Here is a 21703-nt window from a genome sequence, read left to right on the forward strand (position 1 = left end):
AGTGGTATCCATTGATTCAGGGAAAGAGGTGAAGAAAACAGTTCACAGACCAGATTTTTCATAACATATTTTCTTAACCATGTGGCCATTACATACTGTACACAACTGGGTAAAACAGTAATGTTATAAAGCTACAAGCAAGAATAATTATTGCATTGTAAGAAAATATTTTTAGGTTATAAAACACATTAACCAGGAAAATTTACTTACCATTCCAATCATCAGAGGTCATATCTCCCCAATACTTTCTAACTCTCAATATTTCCTTCAGTATTAACAAGTATGTGCGGCCAAAACATTTACGAAGATACACATCATTTAAAATTTGCAAAATGCAAAACATGACATTTGAACACTTTAATTCTGGAACACCTAAAAAAGGATAATATTTTAAATTCTCTGGACTAGGTCTAATAAACATAATAGTGCAATGTAAATTAGAATGTAATAAAGATGCATAGTTAACAAATAGCAACATTCCACTGCCCAACTCTCAATTCAAATTCAAAACAAAACTGTTATAATCCTAAATAATGTTTCATAAAACAAATGTAATGATAGTTTCAGATTTACAATAGCAGAAAGGAGAGAAGAAGCAATGGTGAAGTACAACGTATTTTTTTTATTTCACATATTTAAAAACAGAAATTATCAAGCCAAAGAAGGCTGAAGGAGAGGTCAACAAGATTCAATAAAGATGGCTGTCTTCTGGGTTGTAGTGCCATGCAGTCTGGCAGTAGTGCACTAATGTTTCAGAGGTCCTTGCTGCCTTCATTATCAACACTATGGCAATAGAGGCAGCAAGACCACTTGAAACAATGGTGACCAGACTACAAGGTGCTACAACCCATATTTGTACATACTATTATGAGAACCCACAAATAAATAACACAATATATCAATTAAGTTCCAACGTTCATCACAATGAGAAGCGGTTACTTCTAAATTTGAAGTCTTTATATAATGTCAATTACAACTAAATATGACACGCTGTACTTTACACCAGCATTAATGCATAGTTCTGAAACATGGACAATCAAACAAAATGACAGGAGTAAAAAATAAGCAATGGAGAAAATAAAAAAGAATTAAAAATCAAACAGAGAGTAGCAGAGTTTACAGATTTTCATGCTTGTAGGTAAAAGTCTTCAACTGTGCCAAAGATAACACTTTGGGAATATTAAGTCCTCTTTATGATTCAAAGTGCACTTTAAACTGTGGCTCTCCTCTGGTGAACATAACTCTCATGATCACTGAATCATTGGGTGTAATAGAATCTCCCCTATGCATGCTCCCACCTCGGAAATGGATTCTACATTCTTGCTTGGATGGACAAAAACCAGGAAAGTCATCACAGACCATAGATGGATATATCAGATGCAAACAAGCAAGGAAAGAAAGAAAGAAAGAAAGAAATGTGTCAGTCCCTCATCAACAATACATCCAGCATACTCATATAATAACTTTACATGCCTTTGATTGCCTTTGTAACTACATTATCAATTAATGCTGAACATTTAAGCTTCATATTTTCTCTATTTGTTTGGGAAGATGATGATGATTGTGGCTTCTGCTCCTCTGCTCTGAATCGGTCTGCTTCCTGAAGTAAAATAAAATAAAATGAAATACCAGTAGAAGAAATTTAAAGAAAATGCCAGTAAGTTAAAAAGGCCTATTTTTACCTTTAAAATCAATTTATGCACCGAATGGAATAAAGAATCCCACGTTAAATTATTTCCACTGTCACTCCTACCCAAAATCTTTGCTGTCTGTGAGTCCATCAAAAGTTCTGAAAGTCGTTCCATACTTTTCTGCAATAAAAAAAATTGTTGGCAATAAATTACATTTTATGTTTATAAGAAACCAGACCAACACAATACTGTGATGACATACACTCATTAACACAGGGCACTAATAATGATCTGATAAAGATCAAATGTGTCTATCCAATACAAGTTATGTACTGTTGATTTAAATGTAATGAAAGCTAAATGATCAAAATCTGACAGTCAACTGCAGCTACAAAGTAGGAGAAACTAAAAGATGAGCCCAGTTAGTGGTGAGTGTTGAGATTCACACATTTAGTAATTTACCCCCAGAAAAAGAGTACCTGGTACATTCATTATTGATTATTTTTAGTAAATAAATAATAATTTGTTTCTTTCAGCTGACAGGACCTGCTGAATGAGTATGCCTACCTTCCTCTCCGTAACTTTATTGGAATCACAACCAGTGCAACACTCCATTAAGTCTCTTTCGATGGTACCCATGGCTCCTAAATTTTCTGAAAATAACACAAACAATGTAACCTCCCAAAAATTCATAGAACATTAAGATTTAATACATTTCTTGATTAAATTCAGGATAATAATTCTGCCCTCATCTTAAAATCAAAATATAAACACAAGATTTTATTAAAATGTATACAGATACTAATACAATAAAGAGGCACAGAATATTCATGATAGGTGGTGGTCTTCTAAGCTGTTTTGCCAAATAGTCTTTTGGCTCATACCAACATCTTGGAAGAACATGCTGCCTCCGTCCTCAGGGACAACATAAGAATTATTAGAAAGTGAATGGTGAAGACTAGAAGGATCAAGCCATAGGATAAGGAGGTTGACAAGGCTACATACAGGCAAACAGGTAAAAGCGCTTTCCAGAACACCATGACAGATGGCTGGGTTGCATGCAAGATGGTACAAACAAAATGGTAACTCTATAGATCCAGAAATAAGGTAGGATCAAGAGAGAATCTTGGAGAGTGTTATCTTACATTGTTTCAGTGAAAACCAATCCTCTCTGCTGATGATGTCAGGATCAAGCTTCATCAATATCACATCCCAGATCCTGTCCATGCAATTGGCTAACTAAACTAGATGGTAGAGGCATATATGGACAATGGAATGGTCAGTCTGTCATATGTAAATCTTCCCACTCACTGTTTTCAGTAAGCCAGTCTTCACGCTATGTTTAGATAGCTTATATGATTTAGGTGATCTTGCTGAAGGGAAAGAAGGCAACTGAAGGATCCGCCCTACGTGTTTTCTTTTTCTTTTTGTTTTGTGATAGACAGAGGACAGAACTGCTGATCACTGTAGTCATTTGGTATAAATATTAATTTTCAAAAATCCAAATCAGCATAGAGGTTTTTCTGGTAGAAGATGGTCATGGCTGATCAACCTTGCATTCACAAAGAAATTAAGAGCTGATTAATCAAGAAATGTCTGCTATCATGCACTTCAGAATCTTCTGTTTTCCCATCTGCTATTTAAAATTATAAATATTAAAACATACAAACCAATATTATCTGTCATTACAGATGGGAGTAAAACTTGGTCTCTCAAACTAGGGGAAAAGCAATGACTATGGGTATTTGAAAACAGGGTGCTGGAGAGGATATTTTGACCAAAGAGCAAACTTCACAATGAAGGCCACCACTATTTTCACCGTTTGTCAAGTATTAGTAGGATAATGAAATCAGGGAGGATGAGATGCACAGTGCACATAGCATGCATGGTGGGAGATGAGAAGTTCATAAAAAATTTTGATTGGTAGCCTGAAGCCAATCAGAATACCTACACAAAGAGAGAAAGATTTGAAATGTATCAAAAACAATTAAGGTAGGAAGGTGTGAACTGGACTCATCTGCAGCAGGAATGGGACTGGTGGCAGGCTTTTGTGAACACGATAATAAACAACTAAAACAGGCATCTTAAGCATAGCCTACTTCGTTCCAGTGAAAATTAAGTACGAGATCTACGTACTTATCAGCATTAAATAAGAACCACTTACTACTATGTACGTATTTGTTTCACTGTTAAGCTTGGAAATCACTACTTCAACTTAACAGAAATATTTAACCACATTTATATAGGTATCAATTTCGTACGGACACGTTTTCGCAGCTATGATATTGAGGGGCAAACGCTCCGAGCAAAGTTATTAAGAGTTTACACACTGAGAATAAGATAATGCACGCATTGCACTTCTGATTGCTTCCCACATTAGGAACAAACACGATAACATCATCCACACAATTACAAAATACATAAATTGTGGTCTACAGAACTTCCAAACATAAACCGCCATCAAGTTAACCAGCAGCCAGTTCGGTTATACGAGCCAACATATAACACAAACGCATGAAATGTCCCAAACACTACTAAAAGTTTTCCCTCCGCACCACTCGCTGGGACAGATGTAATTTTTCATGTCATTTTCTAGATCTAGATTCATGGAGTAGACGTGAAATGGTATTTCATAAATTATTTAACTGTTTTTAATTTTTATGTTGATACTGATGACTTATTTACATGAATTTTTAAAGGATCTCCGGACTCCATCTGATGGAAACAAGTGTCAAATCACGAATTACCAATACTAGGAAAATTAATTAATTGGAAAGAATATGGAAGGAAGCAGTCGTGACCCAGTGGAAACATCGCGGCTTGGACAGACTGAGGAAACACCATAAAAACCCCAGTCGAGGTAAAAGCTGACAAATGATTAAAAATATATTTGCAGAAGTTGAACTACGCCCATAAGTAAAGTGACCTTCACAATAAATCAAACTAAACCAATACCAATACGAGTCAACAACAGTTTCATCGAAAAGGTTAGATTGCCCCCGCCGAAAGGCACTTAAAAGATCTCTGGCATGACCTGGGAGAGACGACTGAAGGACTGACATATGACCAATGAGCAATATGCATGCATTCGTACATTTCTGTAGGCCTACTCGTGTCCTCGGGCCAGACCTAGCATATTTATGCATGCAAAACAAAAGTTGCAAAACCACACACAACAGACCAGACACGTTCAAAGACCATGCTACAGACGGAATGCGGCTGTAACTACTTACACCAAGTACGTCATAACGCTTCACATATTGCGACTACACTATTTCTGATCTATACACTGGATACCTGTAAACTAACTCTTTCTTCAGGAGCTAATAGTCTCTCACATATAAAATAAATTCCATACCATTTGTGGAAACCAAAGATTCATAACCGTCTTCAAAGAACCTGTTGCTGATCCCTACTCTGAGTCAGATGGACCCAGTCCAGGACTTCACACCCTATTTACTAAGATCCTTTTTAGTATTATACTCCAATTTACGCATAGTCTTCGTGATTAAAATGTATTATGTGCACATCTCTCATCCTTTTCACCCATGTTACCAATCCTCCCACCCAACTGTTCTTAATTTGATCACACTAATAAAATTTGGTACACATACAAATTACGAAGTTAGTTATGGAATTTAAACAGTTTCCTGTTATTTCTTCCATCTTAGGTCCAATTACTCTCTTCAGCACCCTATTCTGAATAAGGTATGTGTGGGTGTTAACTCCAGCAAGTCAATATAGGGCTGAAAATGTCGTTTGTGGATTTAGAAGAACAGTTCGTCTCAAGAAGTAATTTTGTACTGGTTGTAGTTTAATTCGTTTCTTTTGCTTTTGTAAGTGTTCATTTTCCGAGTGCTAATATCTTTTTCTCCACTGTGTCCGTATTATCATTCATGTGGTAATTTTGGTCAGCACCATATTCTGGAACGCCCTATATGCTCCGATATTATATAATGGAAATTTACCTTGACTGTCATATGATTTTGCTAGCACCTCACAGTGACGAGACGTCCTTGAGCGTCCTAGATTTGCGTAGGCTAAACCGGTGTAGCGATAACAGACTTGAAAGTATGATGATTATAATGTTATTTTCGGATTCTTGAAATATAAATTGTAAGCTTCCGGGTTGGCTCGCATTCAAGATGTCATCTGTAACCTATGCTTTACATTAAGTTGAAATTGGCCTTTTCTCATCGCATCGTACAAAAATGTGTCCATTGCATAAAATACACTCAAACCTAATTAATGTCTGTAACTTTCACGTTAAATATTTTGATACAGTTAATGTTTTTCAAAATACTTCCAGGTTGATAACGGGTCGATGTGGATCAGAACCCTATTCATGAAATACTTTTAATGTGTACCCCGAATACGAAATTCATTGAAAACCGTTGGGTAGTTTTTGAGGTAAAACATGCAGACGAACGAAGGCACTTTACTATTAATATATTACGTGTCTATGTTAATTAGTCTTTTCTGATGACCGAAGAAACAAACCATAATGTATATTCTTCGAAATACCAAGTAACTTGCCCTTACTGCATTAAAATTCTAATCCAAATTCTATTTTCAATACAATCTTCGCAGTAGTTATTAGGATTACTCCTTTCTTTAGAACTCACTTTAACTCTCCTGCATCCTTCCATTCAATGTTGACAGGAGGAAGAGGAAAAAGTTGTCTTAAACGCTGTCGTATAAAGATATACGGTGGTGTGGAGGTGTTATTCCATGCATCCTTAACCTTGGCAATGTATGCGTTGACGCATGCCTGAAAAGAGTTGAACGGAAACAGTTTCGCATGCCTCATTGCACGTGTTCCCAGCCTGAGTGGGTTTTGTTTCAACACGCCGTGCGTCTCGCGTCTACTTCCACTACAAGATGACGTCTTCGGAAGAAGAAACTTTGTTGTTTATCGACATTTACAGGTCGTTTCAACTATTATGGAACCATTCATGTAAAGTTTCTAAATAGAACCTCTTCATAGACTTCCAAATCCTTCAGAATTCCAAAATTCCGTTTCTTTAAATAAGCCTTCATCCATATGCGTCGCCGCGGTTGCTCTTTTCTGATTCTTGCACCTGTGATAACTAAATATGCTGCACTTATACTGATAAGTAAAGTTGCGTCTGACATGTTCCTCTCTTCTGTTAACAAAAATGCCTGACAAATGGCAGCGTAGTGTTGACAGCTAGGGGCATGCCTTTGACGCATTCAACAAAGGCATGCCCTAAACGAGAGTTGAATTGAATGTTGAAGCGCAAGTTGAATTCCTAACTATGCAGGCGAAAACAGGTTTGGCTTACATCTCGTCTTCACATAATTAGTCATAATTCTCTGAATGGCTTATCACAGCTATTTGCTTGACTATAAATATAGTACAGACAGTCTACCAGCAATCCGTCCTTTAATGTTGGTCTGTGCCAGAAGTGTGTTAACGTTCATTTATTTCTAGTTAGCATTTCTTCGTGTTTTAAAGGCATGTTTAAGAATTGTTTTGAAACTATTATGGTTAAATGTAGCGCATTTAATAGTTCGCTCTGAAACATGTATGGAGCTGCCGTCAGGGGAATATTTCCAATCACATGCCACACACGTGCTTGTTCCTTACCACGTGCTGGAAACGTGTCTCTTCGTCTAACTAGCCAATCACATTGCTCGACTATAATCATGGGTGGGAACGCTACCAGTGCCAATAAAACAACCAGGTTTCTAGAGCTTTCTAGAACTGCTTGTCGAAACCATATTTAAGGGAAAGAACATGATCTACTGAACAAGCCATACGTATATAAGGGGCAGCGCATCTAAAGGCGGCATTATTGAAGTTATTGATTTCTGCTACGAGTGTGCAAGAAGGCGCACCTACGCATTCCAACTGATTATTGATCTAGGATCTGCTACCTTTTGAGCGCCAGCGTAACAAAGCAATTGCTCGTCTGTACATCATAATCCTATATTTGGTACGTTTACTGTAAATGAATGTTCATTTAATATTAAATGAACGAAACTGGTACTGGCAGCACTAATAATTCCGTTCCTTTTGCAGGTAAAGGAATATTAAGTATCTGAAGCAGCAATGCCATCGAAGGGAGTGTTTCTGGTGAACAGCCCAAATGTGAAGTATACAACTGACTTTATTGAAGCAGATTATGATTATCAAATTACAAAAGTTGAGTCACATGGAGATGTGCTTATGGTAAGCTCCAAATAATTTTCTTTTTCAGCTGCTAGAAAGATGATTTTTAATTCAGATGACTTCAATCAATAAGCTTTAGCATGCCTAGAAATTTAAATATGTTACTATTAATTTAACATAATCAGTAAAGTCTCATCAGTATAATGTAATTTATTTCTTGAAAGAAAAAGATGGGCAGAGCAGTTTGCATACATTTGAGAGATGTGAAATGCATTTAACTTCATCAGACATTCAGCAAGACCATTTGTTCTAGAATGTGTTCTGATTACATGATTGGAGGACTAACTTGTTCCTTCACAGGCTCAAGTTAAGAACTGCAAGTTGGAGGACTTGACTTATGTTCTGTATTACATGCCATCTGTTCACTTGTTTGGATCCATAAACTTCCATTGCATTGTGTAACAAGTTTGATGATGCATTAAAGGTGGCAGATATCATCTTTGTCAAATTCATGTCTTGTCTGTATTAGGTTTTCACAAAAGTTCTAGTGTGGTTGCTTATACATACACATTACTACAGGCTATCCTAAGCTTTCATATAAATACAGCATTTTCACAACAGAGCTTCAATAGTTTTGAATTGGTAAGCATCTATTTAGACATACTCATGAGTCATGAACAATTGTCTGAAGTATGAAGAGCAGAGATAGCTCAGCCAGTACATTGACCAGGCTACAAGCTGGATGGCCAGGGTTCAGTTCCTGACAGGGAAGAATTTTTAATTTTGCCACAACATCCAGACCAGCTCTGGGCCCCACCCAGCCTCCAATTCAGTGGGTACCAGGTGTTCTCCTTTGGTATAAAGCAGCCAGAGCATGAAGTTAACCTCTCATCTCCACCTAATGCTGAAGTTATGAATTCATGGAGTATACCTACACTGCTCAATAGTTCTGCTGCATGATGGAGAAACCTGTACTTTATTATTGTGTAATCTGATTAATTCTTAGTGTTTCATGAGTCACAATTGAATATCCATACGTCATTTAATTATTGAAATAAGGTTTCATTTGTATTTTATTTAATTTCTAACTTTGTTTTCATGATGTCTGCCTATTAGTGTAAACAGAATATTTAAGTTATGGATGGATGGACAAACATGAAAATAAGAAGTAGATATACTACACATACAAATACATTGTTTTGTAATATATTGATACAGTTACATTGTGTGGACTAGCATAATGGCTCAACAATGCCAACACAAATTCCACCATCTATAGACACATTTCTATGATCCACATTACTATAACATGTTTTCCCATGATACACTTTCATGTTATTTTATCATCCTATTTTGATCTTTCAATTGACTGCCACAACAAAACTCTCTGTTGTGTTGGTGTGTTTTGCCCATACAGCTTATGTGTTCAAGCCTTTGACGTAACTGTTTAAAAATATTAGGGGAAAAGCATGATTCACAAAATTGCTCATAATTCAGTTGCTTCCTACCCTCTTAAATATTTCTTTTGTCCATTACTTTTCTCTGCATTAATTTGCAAGTGGTTTCCTTGGTATGTAAAATTGTAAAGAAAGTATTCTTATAACGTTTATTTATTTTTGTTTAACTCTTATTGATTCAAACAGGCAACGCCAGTGACGACAAAACTGCATATCCAAACTAAACGTCAACTTCCTAAGTTGGGACTCATGCTTGTTGGATGGGGTGGAAACAATGGCTCCACTGTCACTGCAGCCCTTCTTGCAAATAAGCTACAGCTCAGCTGGGAAACCAAAGAAGGGGTGCATAAGGCTGACTGGTGAGACAGACTACTGCTTTTGTACTAAGAACTTTCAATAAACTTCATCCTGAATTTGGTTGGGTACCATGGAAGTTAAACTACTGCTCCTCATGAATATAAAAATAAACATTCTATAGGTCAGTCCTTACCAGTTCACATATGTAATGTCTCTGATAACTTCAATTTACCCTAATTCTTGCAGTAAAAGCACTGAATATTCTTATAAAATTACATTATTGATAATCCACACTATTGCTGCCTGTTGTTGCAGGTATGGCTCAATCACGCAAGCCTCTACAGTTCGCCTGGGTACTGGAACAAATGGGCAAGGTGTTTACATCCCTATGTCCCAGTTTCTTCCAATGGTGAGTCCTGATGATATTATTGTAGATGGCTGGGACATATCATCAATGAACTTGTCTGATGCCATGAAGAGAGCCCAAGTGCTTGATGTGAATCTTCAGCAACAGCTTCGTCCTTATATGCAAATCATGAAGCCACGGCCCTCCATTTACTTCCCAGACTTCATTGCTGCTAATCAGGTATAAACTTTGTTCAGAAACTTAGTTAATAACATATTAATTTATATGGTAGCAGGATAAATCCCATATGTGTGAGGTAAGGGTTAATAAAATTTACAGTGAACGAAACGTTCCCTCTAAACTCGATTTGCTTTGACATCAAAAAAACTACAAGAAAAGACCAGTTTTATTCCCCTCTGCTCTGGCTCTTCTATGCTTCATCATTTACAGAATACGGAGAACTATCTTATGTAAGGGACGTGAGACATAATATGCTCCATAACAAACAGACATGACCTTACTGACTTCAATAGACAGTATTACAACCAATCTTCAAACGTTTGTTCCCTTGTTGTCCTTCCCTATCAAAACATACTTTAACCAAACATCTCAATTACCCTTTCTTAGGCTTCCCGTGCAGATAATGTTATTTCTGGGACAAAATGGGAACAAATGGAACAGATAAGAAAAGACATTCGAGACTTCAAAGACTCCCACAAGTTGGATCAGGTGATCGTTCTGTGGACGGCCAACACAGAGAGATTCTGTGATGTTCTTTCAGGCCTCAACGATACAGCTGAGAATCTCCTGTCTGCAATCAAAGCAAGTGCCAAAGAAGTGTCACCTTCAACTTTGTTTGCAGTTGCCTGCATCTTGGAAGGGGTAAGAACTCTCCAAACTCTTAGTTAAATCTCCGTGAAACTCTTCCACCACTCATCTTAATAATTTCACTTATTTCTGACATGTTAATCTTCCTGTTTGTATGATGCAGACAACCTACATCAATGGATCTCCACAGAATACATTTGTTCCTGGTTGCATTGAATTAGCACGGAAACACCGTGTTTTTATCACTGGTGATGACTTCAAATCAGGACAAACCAAACTGAAGTCAGTTCTGGTAGATTTTCTTGTCAATGCAGGAATAAAGCCTGTCTCCATTGTCAGCTACAACCATCTTGGAAACAATGATGGAAAAAATCTCTCAGCCCCTCAACAATTCCGTTCTAAGGAGGTGAGTAACTGATTTATTCATTACAGCAAATGCTTTCTAATGCTTTGGTTTCTATCTTTAAATTGTGGCAACTGTTCTAGAAGAAGGATATGACATGACAAAAGTGGGTTGCCTTCCATCTGAAACATTTATGACAGGTTTTGTACTGTTGAAACATTCTGTACTCGTTACAGATTTAGCTTGAATCTGCTAATTTTATCATTATATTAAATCAGTGAAGTTGTTAACACCTTTCTGACACTGAATGCATAATGCCCAACCATTTGAGTCCCGTATTGCATGAGAATTTGTGTGTTCACAAATATTTTTTTTCCATATTTTCAGATTTCAAAGAGCAATGTGGTAGACGACATGGTGAATTCAAACAGGATTTTGTATGGCCCTAATGAGAAACCAGATCATTGTGTGGTTATCAAACATGTTCCTTATGTTGGTAAGTTCTTAGGAATTGTCAGTCATTTATGTTGTTTAGAAACTGAGGAATGTGAGAGCAGAAAATTTAAAAGGAAAAGATGTTTAAAATGGAAAACAAAGTGTGCATAGATTACTCCATCAAATTAGTAACAGTACTTATGTGCTATTGAAAAGTGTTGTCCAAGCTCCTACGATGATACTGTCATGAAGTGGATGTGCACTCGGTTTGTAATATATTGCCTCCTGTACCTATACAGCAGACAGGCTATGCATAAATAAATTTGCTTGTTTTAACCCTCCTTCCCCCCCTAGGCCCATTGTTACCCGTTTCCTTCAATTGCCCTCAGTAGCAGCAGAACTATAAACAGAAGTAAAAATATAAACTGTATTTACCAGTGTCTGTTTTTATAGGTGACAGCAAGCGAGCCATGGATGAATATACATCAGAGATTCTTCTTGGTGGCCATAACACTTTAGTAATCCATAATACATGTGAAGACTCACTGTTAGCTAGTCCCATCATCCTTGACCTTGTGATTCTGGCAGAGCTGTGCAGTCGCATCCAATTCCGAAGGGCAGGGGAACCGGATTCAGAGTACTGCAGTTTCCACTCTGTTTTATCCATTCTCAGCTACCTGTGTAAGGTCAGTACATGACAAATAACAGTTGGGTTAGTTGGTATATTTGTAGCTTCATAGATCACAGATTTATGACAGTCTGCTTTTTGCAGTCAGTTTTTATTGTATTTTACTATTGTATGTTACCAGCATTTTCACAAAGGATTGTCTGGCATGCATGAAGCAGGCACAATTAAATAAGAACCTAACTTAAATGACCATACTTATAGTTGGTACCTTACTGTGGTGAAGTTTACAATTATGTCTTTCCTTCATTGTTTGTTTCTTGGCTCTACAACCCAGTTGTGGGTTTTCGGAGGTTTCTTGGTCTAGAAGTGTGCATTTATGAGTAGTGAGTGACCAGCCCACTGACTCTGCACAATTTCTACTCAATCCTGATTTCACTGCCAGAGCCATCTAGCAGTGAAGCAATGAATCAGGAGAGACTTGGGTGAGAAATGGCCGCTGAATTTTGCTTACGAAACATTTCGTATCATGCTCGTAAGGTTCTTTTACATGCCGTAAATCTACGACATGGGACTGCTGGCTTTACTTCCCCTCCAAAGGAAGTTGTGCTACAGATTTTTATCACTCTTAAAAATCCATCGACCTGAGCCGGGATTGAACCCGCAAACCTTGGGTCCAGTGGCAAGCATGCTAACCACTAGTCCAACGAGGGCGAAGTGTTTCCTTCATTAATATTTATTTGAATATGCAAAAGTGCAACATTTTTATCCTGGCACTGCTGCTGCTCCTTTTCTATCAAAAATCAGGGATATTGTGGCTTCACACAAAGTCTTATATTTTAAATGTATGCTAGAAGAAAGTAGTCTGGGGAAGAAGAGACTCCTCAAATCTGAGGGAGGAAAATATACATTCTCTCAATTTTTTGTCTGTATTTTAAAACCAAGTTTGCTCATTGGTTGGTTGTGCACACACAGGCTTCATAGTTCTCAGTAGTGATTGCTATATGGCAAAATATTCTATTTTTTACCATTAGGCAAATTTTATAATTTTAATACTGGTGATGAAAAAGTTAAAAGAATGTGGTTATGTAAATTCAGTAGTTAGGTGTGGCAGTTTCCCCAATTTTCAGTAACATAATTCCTGCATTTAGCTAGGAATTACTGTAGTACAATCAAAATTAGACATTACTGCATCATGTATTTGCATCTTAATAAAGGTGAAAGTGTTTCTCCATTGTCATCTATGATAAAGATTCTGGTACATTGACTCAACTGCAAACAAATTGCACTAATAATTAAAATGACAAAGTTGACAGTTAGTATTTCCTTTCAGGCTCCTTTGGTTCCTGAAGGAACACCAGTTGTGAATGCTCTGGCAAAGCAGCGCTCCTGTATAGAAAATGTTCTCCGTGCCTGTCTGGCACTACCTCCTGAGAATGATATGCTTCTAGAACACAAGCTGCAACGTCCGCTGATAGCCTTTGGAAATTTATGTACTGTACAGAAAGGAATTGAGATGCATAATGGGATGTCCATAACAACTGGCACAGCAAGAGATGTACCCAAACAACTGGTTGATAAGATTCATCAAAATGGGACAAAGAATTACACACAAGGATAAAACTATAAAGATGCTATAAGAATTTGTAATGAATATTATACATTGATCTCATTGATGACTAACAAGATATATCTGTTACAATTTCCAGACATGAAAGTTGTTCCCTATAATGTTAATTCCACATAGCATTTATGTACAGATTTTCATGTTTCAGTTGTGCATGACATTTATTTATAAATTTACTGTGTACACTTTTCATTCATTCTGTGTAAAAAACCCTTTTTTTCACAAAAACATAGCTTTCACTTTAGTTTTGAATTGTATAAGGCAGTATGAAGATTGTAAGGGACTTCTCCCTCTTTTTTTTTATCTTCCCCCCCCCCCCCCCCACATGACAAGGTGAACAGCAGAAATACTGCATTTATGCTGCTGTTGGTTCAGAGAGCTGCTTAGTCATTAGAATTTTCACTGACCCAGAACTGAATTGTGTGATAGGAACAGTATTTTTCATATCTATGTTATGATTCATACTGAAAGTATTTTAAAGATGTGAATATTTTAACATTTATATGTAATTACTTAAAACTTGTTGATGTATACAGTGTTGTATATGAATTGTAGTACAATTCAGCATATTCTTTGATCCACTTTTCTTTTAGTGCAAGTTAAATGACTTGTTACTTATCCATGGATTACAGAATGTACTTGATGAAAAATAAATATTCTTAAACCTTACAATTAAGTATAATCATTATTGACAGCCTTTGTAGTGATCATACATGCTTTGTCAGTGCTCTGTACCTTGTGTGTTATTGTGAGTTGACACTGTTTTTCTTGCTGCCTGATTTCTACAGTGACAGCCAGCAAGGATAGCTGCAGTAAGTGCAACAGAGCCTTCCATGACAAGCAGAAATCTATTTATGTTGCTGTTATGTTGCATGAATTATTACATAAAATTTCATGCTTTCATTTCCAGGTTTCAGTTGTGCAATATATAATAATGCATACTGGCATGACAACCCTCTATACACGACATTAGTTTATTTAGTTGGCGTATAAGATATTAAGCACCAATAGATTGTCAGCACTTCGCTGTAAGCCATATGCTAGATTTCATCTCACTTGTTTGAACTTAAGTGAAGCAGAAAATTCTTTGTCACAAGGAGAATCTATTTATAAATGTGCATCATATGTTGAGACACTTCATTCTATTGGAGATGAAATTGCCCATATTCAACAGAAGATCTGCATCCACCTTGGAGTTACTGAAGCAAATATGTCTGGAAATGGAGTTCATATGGTTTTCAAACTTTCTAAATACATGCAACATGTATGTAAAGATAAAGAATACCTTAAGTGCCATTTAAATTTGATTTCTGCCGATATGCCTGCATCTTCAGTACATGCTTCTAAATCACCCATCTACAAGTCATTGCATCAACATCAGATGGTACTGCAAATATAAACATGCATATTACACAAAAACAAATGTAAATTAGTCTAAAACAAATGAAGAATATAAACACTCATATTAAGCATTGTTTTTGCTAAAAATTCCTGAGAACACCCATATTTAATTTGCAGCTATTGTGCATTTAGCTGAAGAACTATGTCTCAATGGAGATGGCAGTCTTCTGGGTTGTTGCGCCATGTAGTCTGGTAGAAGTTTACCAATGTCAGTAAACTTCTACCACACTACATTGGACAACAACCCAAAAGATAGACATCTTCAGACTCACTGCTGCGAAAACAAATCCCATATGTCTCAATGCACTGATCATGCTGAAGGAACAAAATTCTCTTATTTGCCTTGTAAACCGCATGGGTACCAAAAATGTCCGTACCAAATGATACATGACTGAAAATGGAGCAGTGGTGAATGATACTGACAACGGAAGCTGAACTTCAAGAAAAACCTGGCCCAGTGCCATTTTGTCTACCACAAATCCCACTGGAGTGAATGTGGGCCATGATGAGACGACAGAGATGAATTCCCTTTGCTATGCCATGGTTCAACAAAAGCATACTCTAGCTTTGACCAAATTGAAGCATAATCAAACTGTCTAAAGAACAGAAATACGTAATTAAATGTAATTGAGAATTTCCCATACACTTTTATCTAATGTTAAAACTGTAACACAACGGATAAATACATTTGGCATGTTTTACATATAAACTAAATGTGAATCATAGAAAATACAACTAAAGATAAAACACTGAAGGGAAAACGATTTTGAGTAATTGCTACTGAAATAGTTACTGGAAATATAAAACTGTAAAGCAAAACTGACGTTTTAACTTCAAGATGTATTACTTAAAAATTTTGCTAATTACGTTCGGATAGTCTTAACTCTCGTAGATAAACACACACACACACACAGCAATCTGAGAATAAATGGCGTTAACAATTATTCACAGCCTTTACCATCTTAAATTTTTAACCTGGAAAGAAAATGTACGAATATCGATATGGTAACTCATCCCACGGAAAATAACATTAATGGTTAATTAGGAGGTTAATTTCTTGCGTATAAAATTAATTTCTATTGGGGAATTCTTCACAATATACTATGTATCATTCATACATATGACTAATAAAATATTAATTTAACAGACGTTTCACATAGATACTTATTTATGAAATAATACACGTGACGACTACGGCTGAAAATAATAGTTTCCGACATAACCTACATAGTACAGTAATAAGATGGTTGTCCATGATCCGTGATATACATTGATGACCATCGTTTGTAGACATGTGACCATGATGCCCATAAATTTTAAGTATTCGCGATTTCGAAACTCTATGCTCAGAATATTTCATGTTATGGGCAATGAAAGCACAAATTTCGCTTACAAGAGACTTCATGTTCTTGCGGCGACGGTTATGAAGATGACTGTCTTCTGAGGTGCTGCCTTTAAATATTTAGTTCAATAAAGGTGTAGTCCGTGACTCTAGATAACAAATTTCAGTTATATACTATGTGTGTATTTACTGTGTGTCTTAGACCTTCCGTATAAGGTTGCCACGTGTGGGGGGTGAGTCCTGTGTAGTGGATCTATTTATAAATATTTGTGTTTAAGGAAATTTAAGTTAGCTAGTTTAAACCCTAATTATTTAGCTTCAGAAGTTAATTTGTTAACTTCACGTGCAAGGGAAAATTTTTCGGTACATAACATAACCTCATGGTATTTGTTACATTTAACAGAACACTAAGATTTTCGAACATCCACAAGATTTCCTTTTAGTATACTAAGCTTCCCTTAGAAACAATGTTGTGTTTCATTTGGATTAATAATTTTTAATTCTGTATGCATTTACCAATACTAATGTCTGTCTTTGAGAACTGTGCTTGTTTCATTATTTCAGAACTGGAAATAATTTTAATAGATTGGCTGACGTAGGCCAGCAATGACTCGCTTTGCTAGAGCTCGAGGGTCCAAATCCTCCAATGAAAGGATTCCTGAAGAGGCTACATCATGGAATCAAATGAGACAGCAGCTGCAAGAGAAACATAATGTCCCCAGGAAAGACCAAACAAAAACAGAAGAAAGAGAAAAATATATGCAATGTGAGGTTAGTGGTATTGACAGAGGTGAGTGGGCCATGTTTGAAGAAAATTCAAAAATATCGGGTCTCAACAGTGATGAAAAAAGGATAAAGAAGCGCAAGAATTTTGTTTCTGCAGATTCAAGTACAGAAATTTCTGAACCAGAAAAAGATTATTCCAGAAAAAAGGATAAGTTACATGTGGTTCAAAAGAAACGTACTGTGAAAAAGTACTTGAAACAAATAAAAAAAGTGTCTGATGATGAAAGTGTGACTGATAAAGTAGAAAGTTGTGCTACACAAAGAGAAAAACAAAACAGTGAAGTTTGGAAGGGAAAACAGGGTTTCATAATCCATGGAAAGGATTTAGAAAATCAACATGGAACCAAGGTTGGTAAACCAACATCACAGGAGAGGAAACAAAGGAAGAACAAGCAGTCAGATACAGAACCACCTCTTTGTGAAACTGACAGAATAACTGCTAATAGGAAAGATGTATTTCAACAAAATCAAAATGAAAATTTTAAAAAGAAATTTGATGGGAGAAAAGGTAATGACAAATCTGTTAAATGGAGCAAGTCAAACATACATGCTGTACAGATGTACATAAATGGCAAGGAAATAGAGGTTGTTAAATTTGATGGATTTCCTCTGAAAAAAGAAGATGCACAACGTCTTGAAGAGTTGCGTCAGAATTTACTTAAACAAAGAATCCCAAGGAAAGAAATTGTTGCTGTCATGAAGCGAGAGCGGCGCAAAGCAGAAAAGTTATTCGCCAGAGAGAGAAAGAAAGTTTGTTTTCACTGTCGAAACTCTGGTCACCTATTGTCACAATGTCCAGAACTTGGAAGCTCTAGTGAATCAGGAACAGGAATCTGTTTCAAGTGTGGTTCAACAGAGCATACTCACTTTCAGTGTCAGGTCATCCGCACACAGGACTTTAGATATGCTGAATGTTTTGTCTGTAAAGAACAAGGCCACATTGCCCGTCAGTGCCCTGATAATCCACGTGGCCTGTATCCCAAAGGTGGTGCTTGCAAAGTCTGTGGAGATGTTACCCATCTTAAGAAGGATTGCCCAGATCTGATAAAGGAAAAAGAACAACAAACATTAACTTTAGGAACACTTAATAATAATTCCTTAGATGCTCTAGAAGAGGAATTGAAAGAAACAAATTATACCCCAGAACATAACTTACTGAAGAAGAAAACATGTGTGAAATTTTAAAGGAATAGCACTGTGATGATGTATTTAAAACTCTTTAGCATTTAACGACTTAATGTTAGTTACTGGAAAACTTCTTACAGTGTTTTAATATGCATAGTAGAATAGACATGTAAAATAATCTATCCTATGTCATCAAATTCAGAGTTTCTGCAGAAGTACAAAAGATTGTACAAACACAGAAGAAAGTATCTTTAACTGTGTCAGTATGATTAAACATTTGTCACTTACAGGAACATCAAAACACTATGCTAGCACTGTAGTGTACTAATTTTAGGAAGAATTATATTGTGGATTGGTAAGAACTCACTATATGTTATATAATTGTATTAATGTTATCAGAGTGTGGTGCAGTTATGTTTAATCCAATTGTGGCCTTCATATATATTTGTACCATAAATGAAATTAAAATGGTTTCCAAGAGCACAAGATGACTGACACTAATTATTCTCCAGTATGAGTTTGATCCCACTCAAGATATCCTTCCTGCTTAGGTTTGGCTTAAATTTATTTGGTTATCAACTTCAGAGAAACCTATGCTGTAATCTGCAGTTCTGTCTGAAAGGTAATGGGTATGTGGTTGCTGGTGAACACATATTCCTTTAAAGCAGAATGGTAGTAAATACACATACCATTTATTTCAACAATCAGTAATGCTGCTGTATTTTATGGGTTCTGTATGGTTCTCGGTGCAGCTATTATTTCCTTAAACAGCATAAGCAGTTAATCTTTGTAATGGTGAAGTTCTGTAATTTATTTGTGGTACAGACTAAATTATTAAATATTAGTGAAATGGTCTTTGGCTTCAAAGGACTAATATACCAGAATAATGTACACTGATACATCACTGGTTTAATTGGCACTTAGGATACTATTCCACCCCATGAGTTTTTGCTTCTTGCCTGTTACCTCATATATGGCATGCATTCACCATGGTGTCATATCTGATTCATAACTCGTTTATCACGATTGAAACTAACCTCATTTGCCATCATCAACAATAGCATAAATTTTTTAAACATCTATGATGGCATACATATAGAATGTGTTAATGAGAGTGTTTTCCATACATCAGATAGCAACAATATACTGTATTTCATCACACAATGCATTGTTTTTTTTGCACCACCCAAAAAAATTGTAATAACTTTGGGTGTATGATTTACATGATTTGTGAAAATGGCCCTTCATGGAAAATACATCTATCTGCATGACATTTCTAGAAAACTGAAACTGTCTCCAAAAATCTGTGTGGCATTAACTGGTAACAAATGATAGCTTCATTATTTTAAAGTCTAAATATATTTATTAAACTTTGTTACACAATGTAAGACATTTTCATAAGTAAAACATCAATCATCAAATCCACAGTACAGTTCTTTAACTTTAAAACCCAGTTTTCAACATGTCACACCCAACATTTCTTTTTGGCCAGACTGTGCTAAATACAATGTCTTCCTCTTCCCTAATGTTTATTTGCAGCCTTTTGCTTACACCAGCAGAACATATTTTATATGGCCATGTTAAATTCAAGATTTGCAGCTTTACTGCCATTATTAGCATACCAAAAAATTTCAGTTAAAATGCTGCACTTTTACTTGAATACTTTGCTCTACTTTTCTGTTTCTTAGTAACATATAATCTTCACAAAAATTCCTCTTGACACTACATAGTCATGACCCTGCATCCAAATTGTCATTGCTACAAATATGGATGTCTTACTGCACATAGCTCTGTATGACACCATAGCTGGGATATTCCATACTGCATATTAGCAGAAGCTGCTGTTGCTATCTGGTTTAATTCCTTCTGTTGTTCATTTCAGATTTTGGTGACATTTTTCATACATATGACTGGAATGTTGAAATATATAGAAGTGCTTTTTCTATTTCATAAGAAAAAATGGAGCGTGTGAATTATGCAAGGAAATACAATAGATTGTGATCTAAGCTCACCCAAGATGATTGGAAGCCACAGCTCACAGTTCAAAGATTATAGATACTACTTCTTAGTATCTGACTTAAATTTCTAAAACAAAAAATTATGGCAAGAGGCAGCCTTCTCCTAAAAGCACAACATACTTCTACCTACAATAGTCTTCACTTATATATACATATTATAATACCACTGAAGCTTCAAATAAATAAAAATCACATTCGTTGGAAAAACAGTGAGATTAGAAGTTCTCGTGGCTCCGAGTAAAAAGACTGCTGTCTTCTGGGATATACCACTTTGTCGGCAGCAAGGACCTCTGAAAAGGTGGTAAACTTCTACCAGACTACACAGCACAACCCAGAAGACAGCCATCTTCAAACTCACCACCGTGAAAAACTCAACTCCTACATACCACTTTGTAGTCTGGTTGATACTAACTGACTGACATCTCAGAGAAGTTTACTGCCTCTAACACCCTGATGATGGAGGAAAAAAGTTCCTCTAGAATGTCAGTATCAACAACACAATATGGTGTTATACCTAGAAGACACTCATTTTTTTTAACTCTTATTCAGGTATTCAAGAAATAGAGTGACAGTCTTGAGAAGAACTATGTAATATACAAGAGCAACTTCACAGATGTATGCAATGAAAATTTGAAGAAGCATTGTTGTACATAATGCTATTGTCATATAAGATATCACACACACAATATGTATATATGCTATAACTTTCCCATTATATTTAATTAGGAACACAGGTATTTTAAAAATAATTTATGAATGAAAATCTGAAATGACTGAACAAATCATAAGCAATCATAGCCATTCTTTTAAGATCTGTGAAATTGGCCACTTATGTGACTTATTTTACACATACTTATTTAATTGTTACTTTCAATATACAGTAAGCATACAAATATTATTCTTTGCAGTAAGTGTAATTAAATGTAAACTTCTTAAGAGAAATATTTTCAAGAAACCTAATATTTTGTTATGCTATAGAGACTGCAGTGACATTATACTGTTATGTAATTCTGGGAAAGTGATTGTGTTATCAGTCTTTTCAGGCACATACTAGAATCATTATAAAATATTAGAAAACTACTTTAATTTACAAAACACCTGTGACGGTTATATATGAGAATGATTACATATAGTGAATTTGGAGAGTAGAAAGCATTAGTAGCCTATTCGAACACTATCCAGATATCTGCCTGGAGAGTTGAGAAAAACTATTGAAATCTTGAGGATAGCTGGTGCTTTGCCACGATTCAAACCAATTATTCTCCAAATGCTTGACAGAAATTTACTGCTGAGCTACTTGCTCAAT

The 21703-nt window shown here is 36.0% G+C and overlaps 3 protein-coding genes and 1 long non-coding RNA gene across 23 annotated transcripts in view; 2 read left to right on the forward strand and 2 right to left on the reverse strand.

Annotated features, from left to right (window-relative positions):
* The window catches only part of tefu (Serine/threonine-protein kinase tefu), a 41007-nt gene extending 34702 nt beyond the window's left edge, over positions 1-6305 (reverse strand). Inside the window, exons 1-5 of one of the 5 annotated variants that reach the window (XM_087358658.1) lie at positions 6257-6305; positions 2199-2284; positions 1683-1811; positions 1474-1600; positions 211-372 (exon numbers count right to left, since the gene is read on the reverse strand). In XM_087358658.1, coding sequence (XP_087214784.1) covers positions 211-372; positions 1474-1600; positions 1683-1811; positions 2199-2270 — 490 coding nt within the window. In that variant the 5' untranslated portion in view covers positions 2271-2284; positions 6257-6305. Of the gene's footprint in view, positions 1-210; positions 373-1473; positions 1601-1682; positions 1812-2198; positions 2285-3795; positions 4094-4316; positions 4348-4864; positions 4884-6256 lie in introns of those variants that run through there. The other 4 variants (XM_087358660.1, XM_087358659.1, XM_087358661.1 and 1 more) reach the window with 4 other exon arrangements.
* Positions 6306-7321: 1016 nt separating this feature from the next.
* Inos (Inositol-3-phosphate synthase) lies at positions 7322-14397 on the forward strand. Of its 2 annotated transcripts, XM_022066550.2 has the most exons (9): positions 7322-7591; positions 7678-7827; positions 9411-9583; positions 9837-10107; positions 10495-10749; positions 10859-11101; positions 11426-11534; positions 11927-12159; positions 13432-14397. In XM_022066550.2, the coding sequence occupies exons 2-9, from the start codon at positions 7708-7710 to the stop codon at positions 13717-13719; spliced, it is 1692 nt and encodes a 563-aa protein (XP_021922242.1). In that variant the 5' UTR covers positions 7322-7591; positions 7678-7707; the 3' UTR covers positions 13720-14397. The 2 variants fall into 2 exon arrangements, with proteins under 2 accessions (XP_021922242.1, XP_021922244.1); XM_022066552.2 differs by lacking the exon at positions 10495-10749 and having other exon boundaries at positions 7323-7591.
* LOC110831029 (uncharacterized) lies at positions 8952-16659 on the reverse strand. 12 transcript variants are annotated; one of them, XR_015537843.1, is made up of 5 exons: positions 16085-16284; positions 15469-15722; positions 15011-15112; positions 11909-12150; positions 8952-10099 (listed from the first exon to the last, which is right to left on the reverse strand). It is a non-coding gene; the product is annotated as an uncharacterized LOC110831029 (long non-coding RNA). The 12 variants fall into 12 exon arrangements; XR_002543443.2 differs by having other exon boundaries at positions 15504-15722; positions 15994-16284; XR_015537842.1 differs by having other exon boundaries at positions 15994-16284.
* Positions 16437-18867, forward strand: LOC110831028 (uncharacterized). Of its 4 annotated transcripts, none has more exons than XM_022066554.2 (2): positions 16437-16571; positions 17033-18867. In XM_022066554.2, the coding sequence occupies exon 2, from the start codon at positions 17075-17077 to the stop codon at positions 18437-18439; it is 1365 nt and encodes a 454-aa protein (XP_021922246.1). In that variant the 5' UTR covers positions 16437-16571; positions 17033-17074; the 3' UTR covers positions 18440-18867. The 4 variants fall into 4 exon arrangements, with proteins under 4 accessions (XP_021922246.1, XP_087214828.1, XP_021922245.1 ...); XM_087358702.1 differs by having other exon boundaries at positions 16477-16602; XM_022066553.2 differs by having other exon boundaries at positions 16561-16701.
* Positions 18868-21703: the final 2836 nt, after the last annotated feature.

This window comes from Zootermopsis nevadensis, unplaced genomic scaffold (assembly GCF_977971745.1).
Source record: "Zootermopsis nevadensis isolate Lab colony 2312 unplaced genomic scaffold, Znev_1.0 Znev_ptg000030l, whole genome shotgun sequence".
Lineage (NCBI taxonomy): Eukaryota > Metazoa > Arthropoda > Insecta > Blattodea > Termopsidae > Zootermopsis > Zootermopsis nevadensis.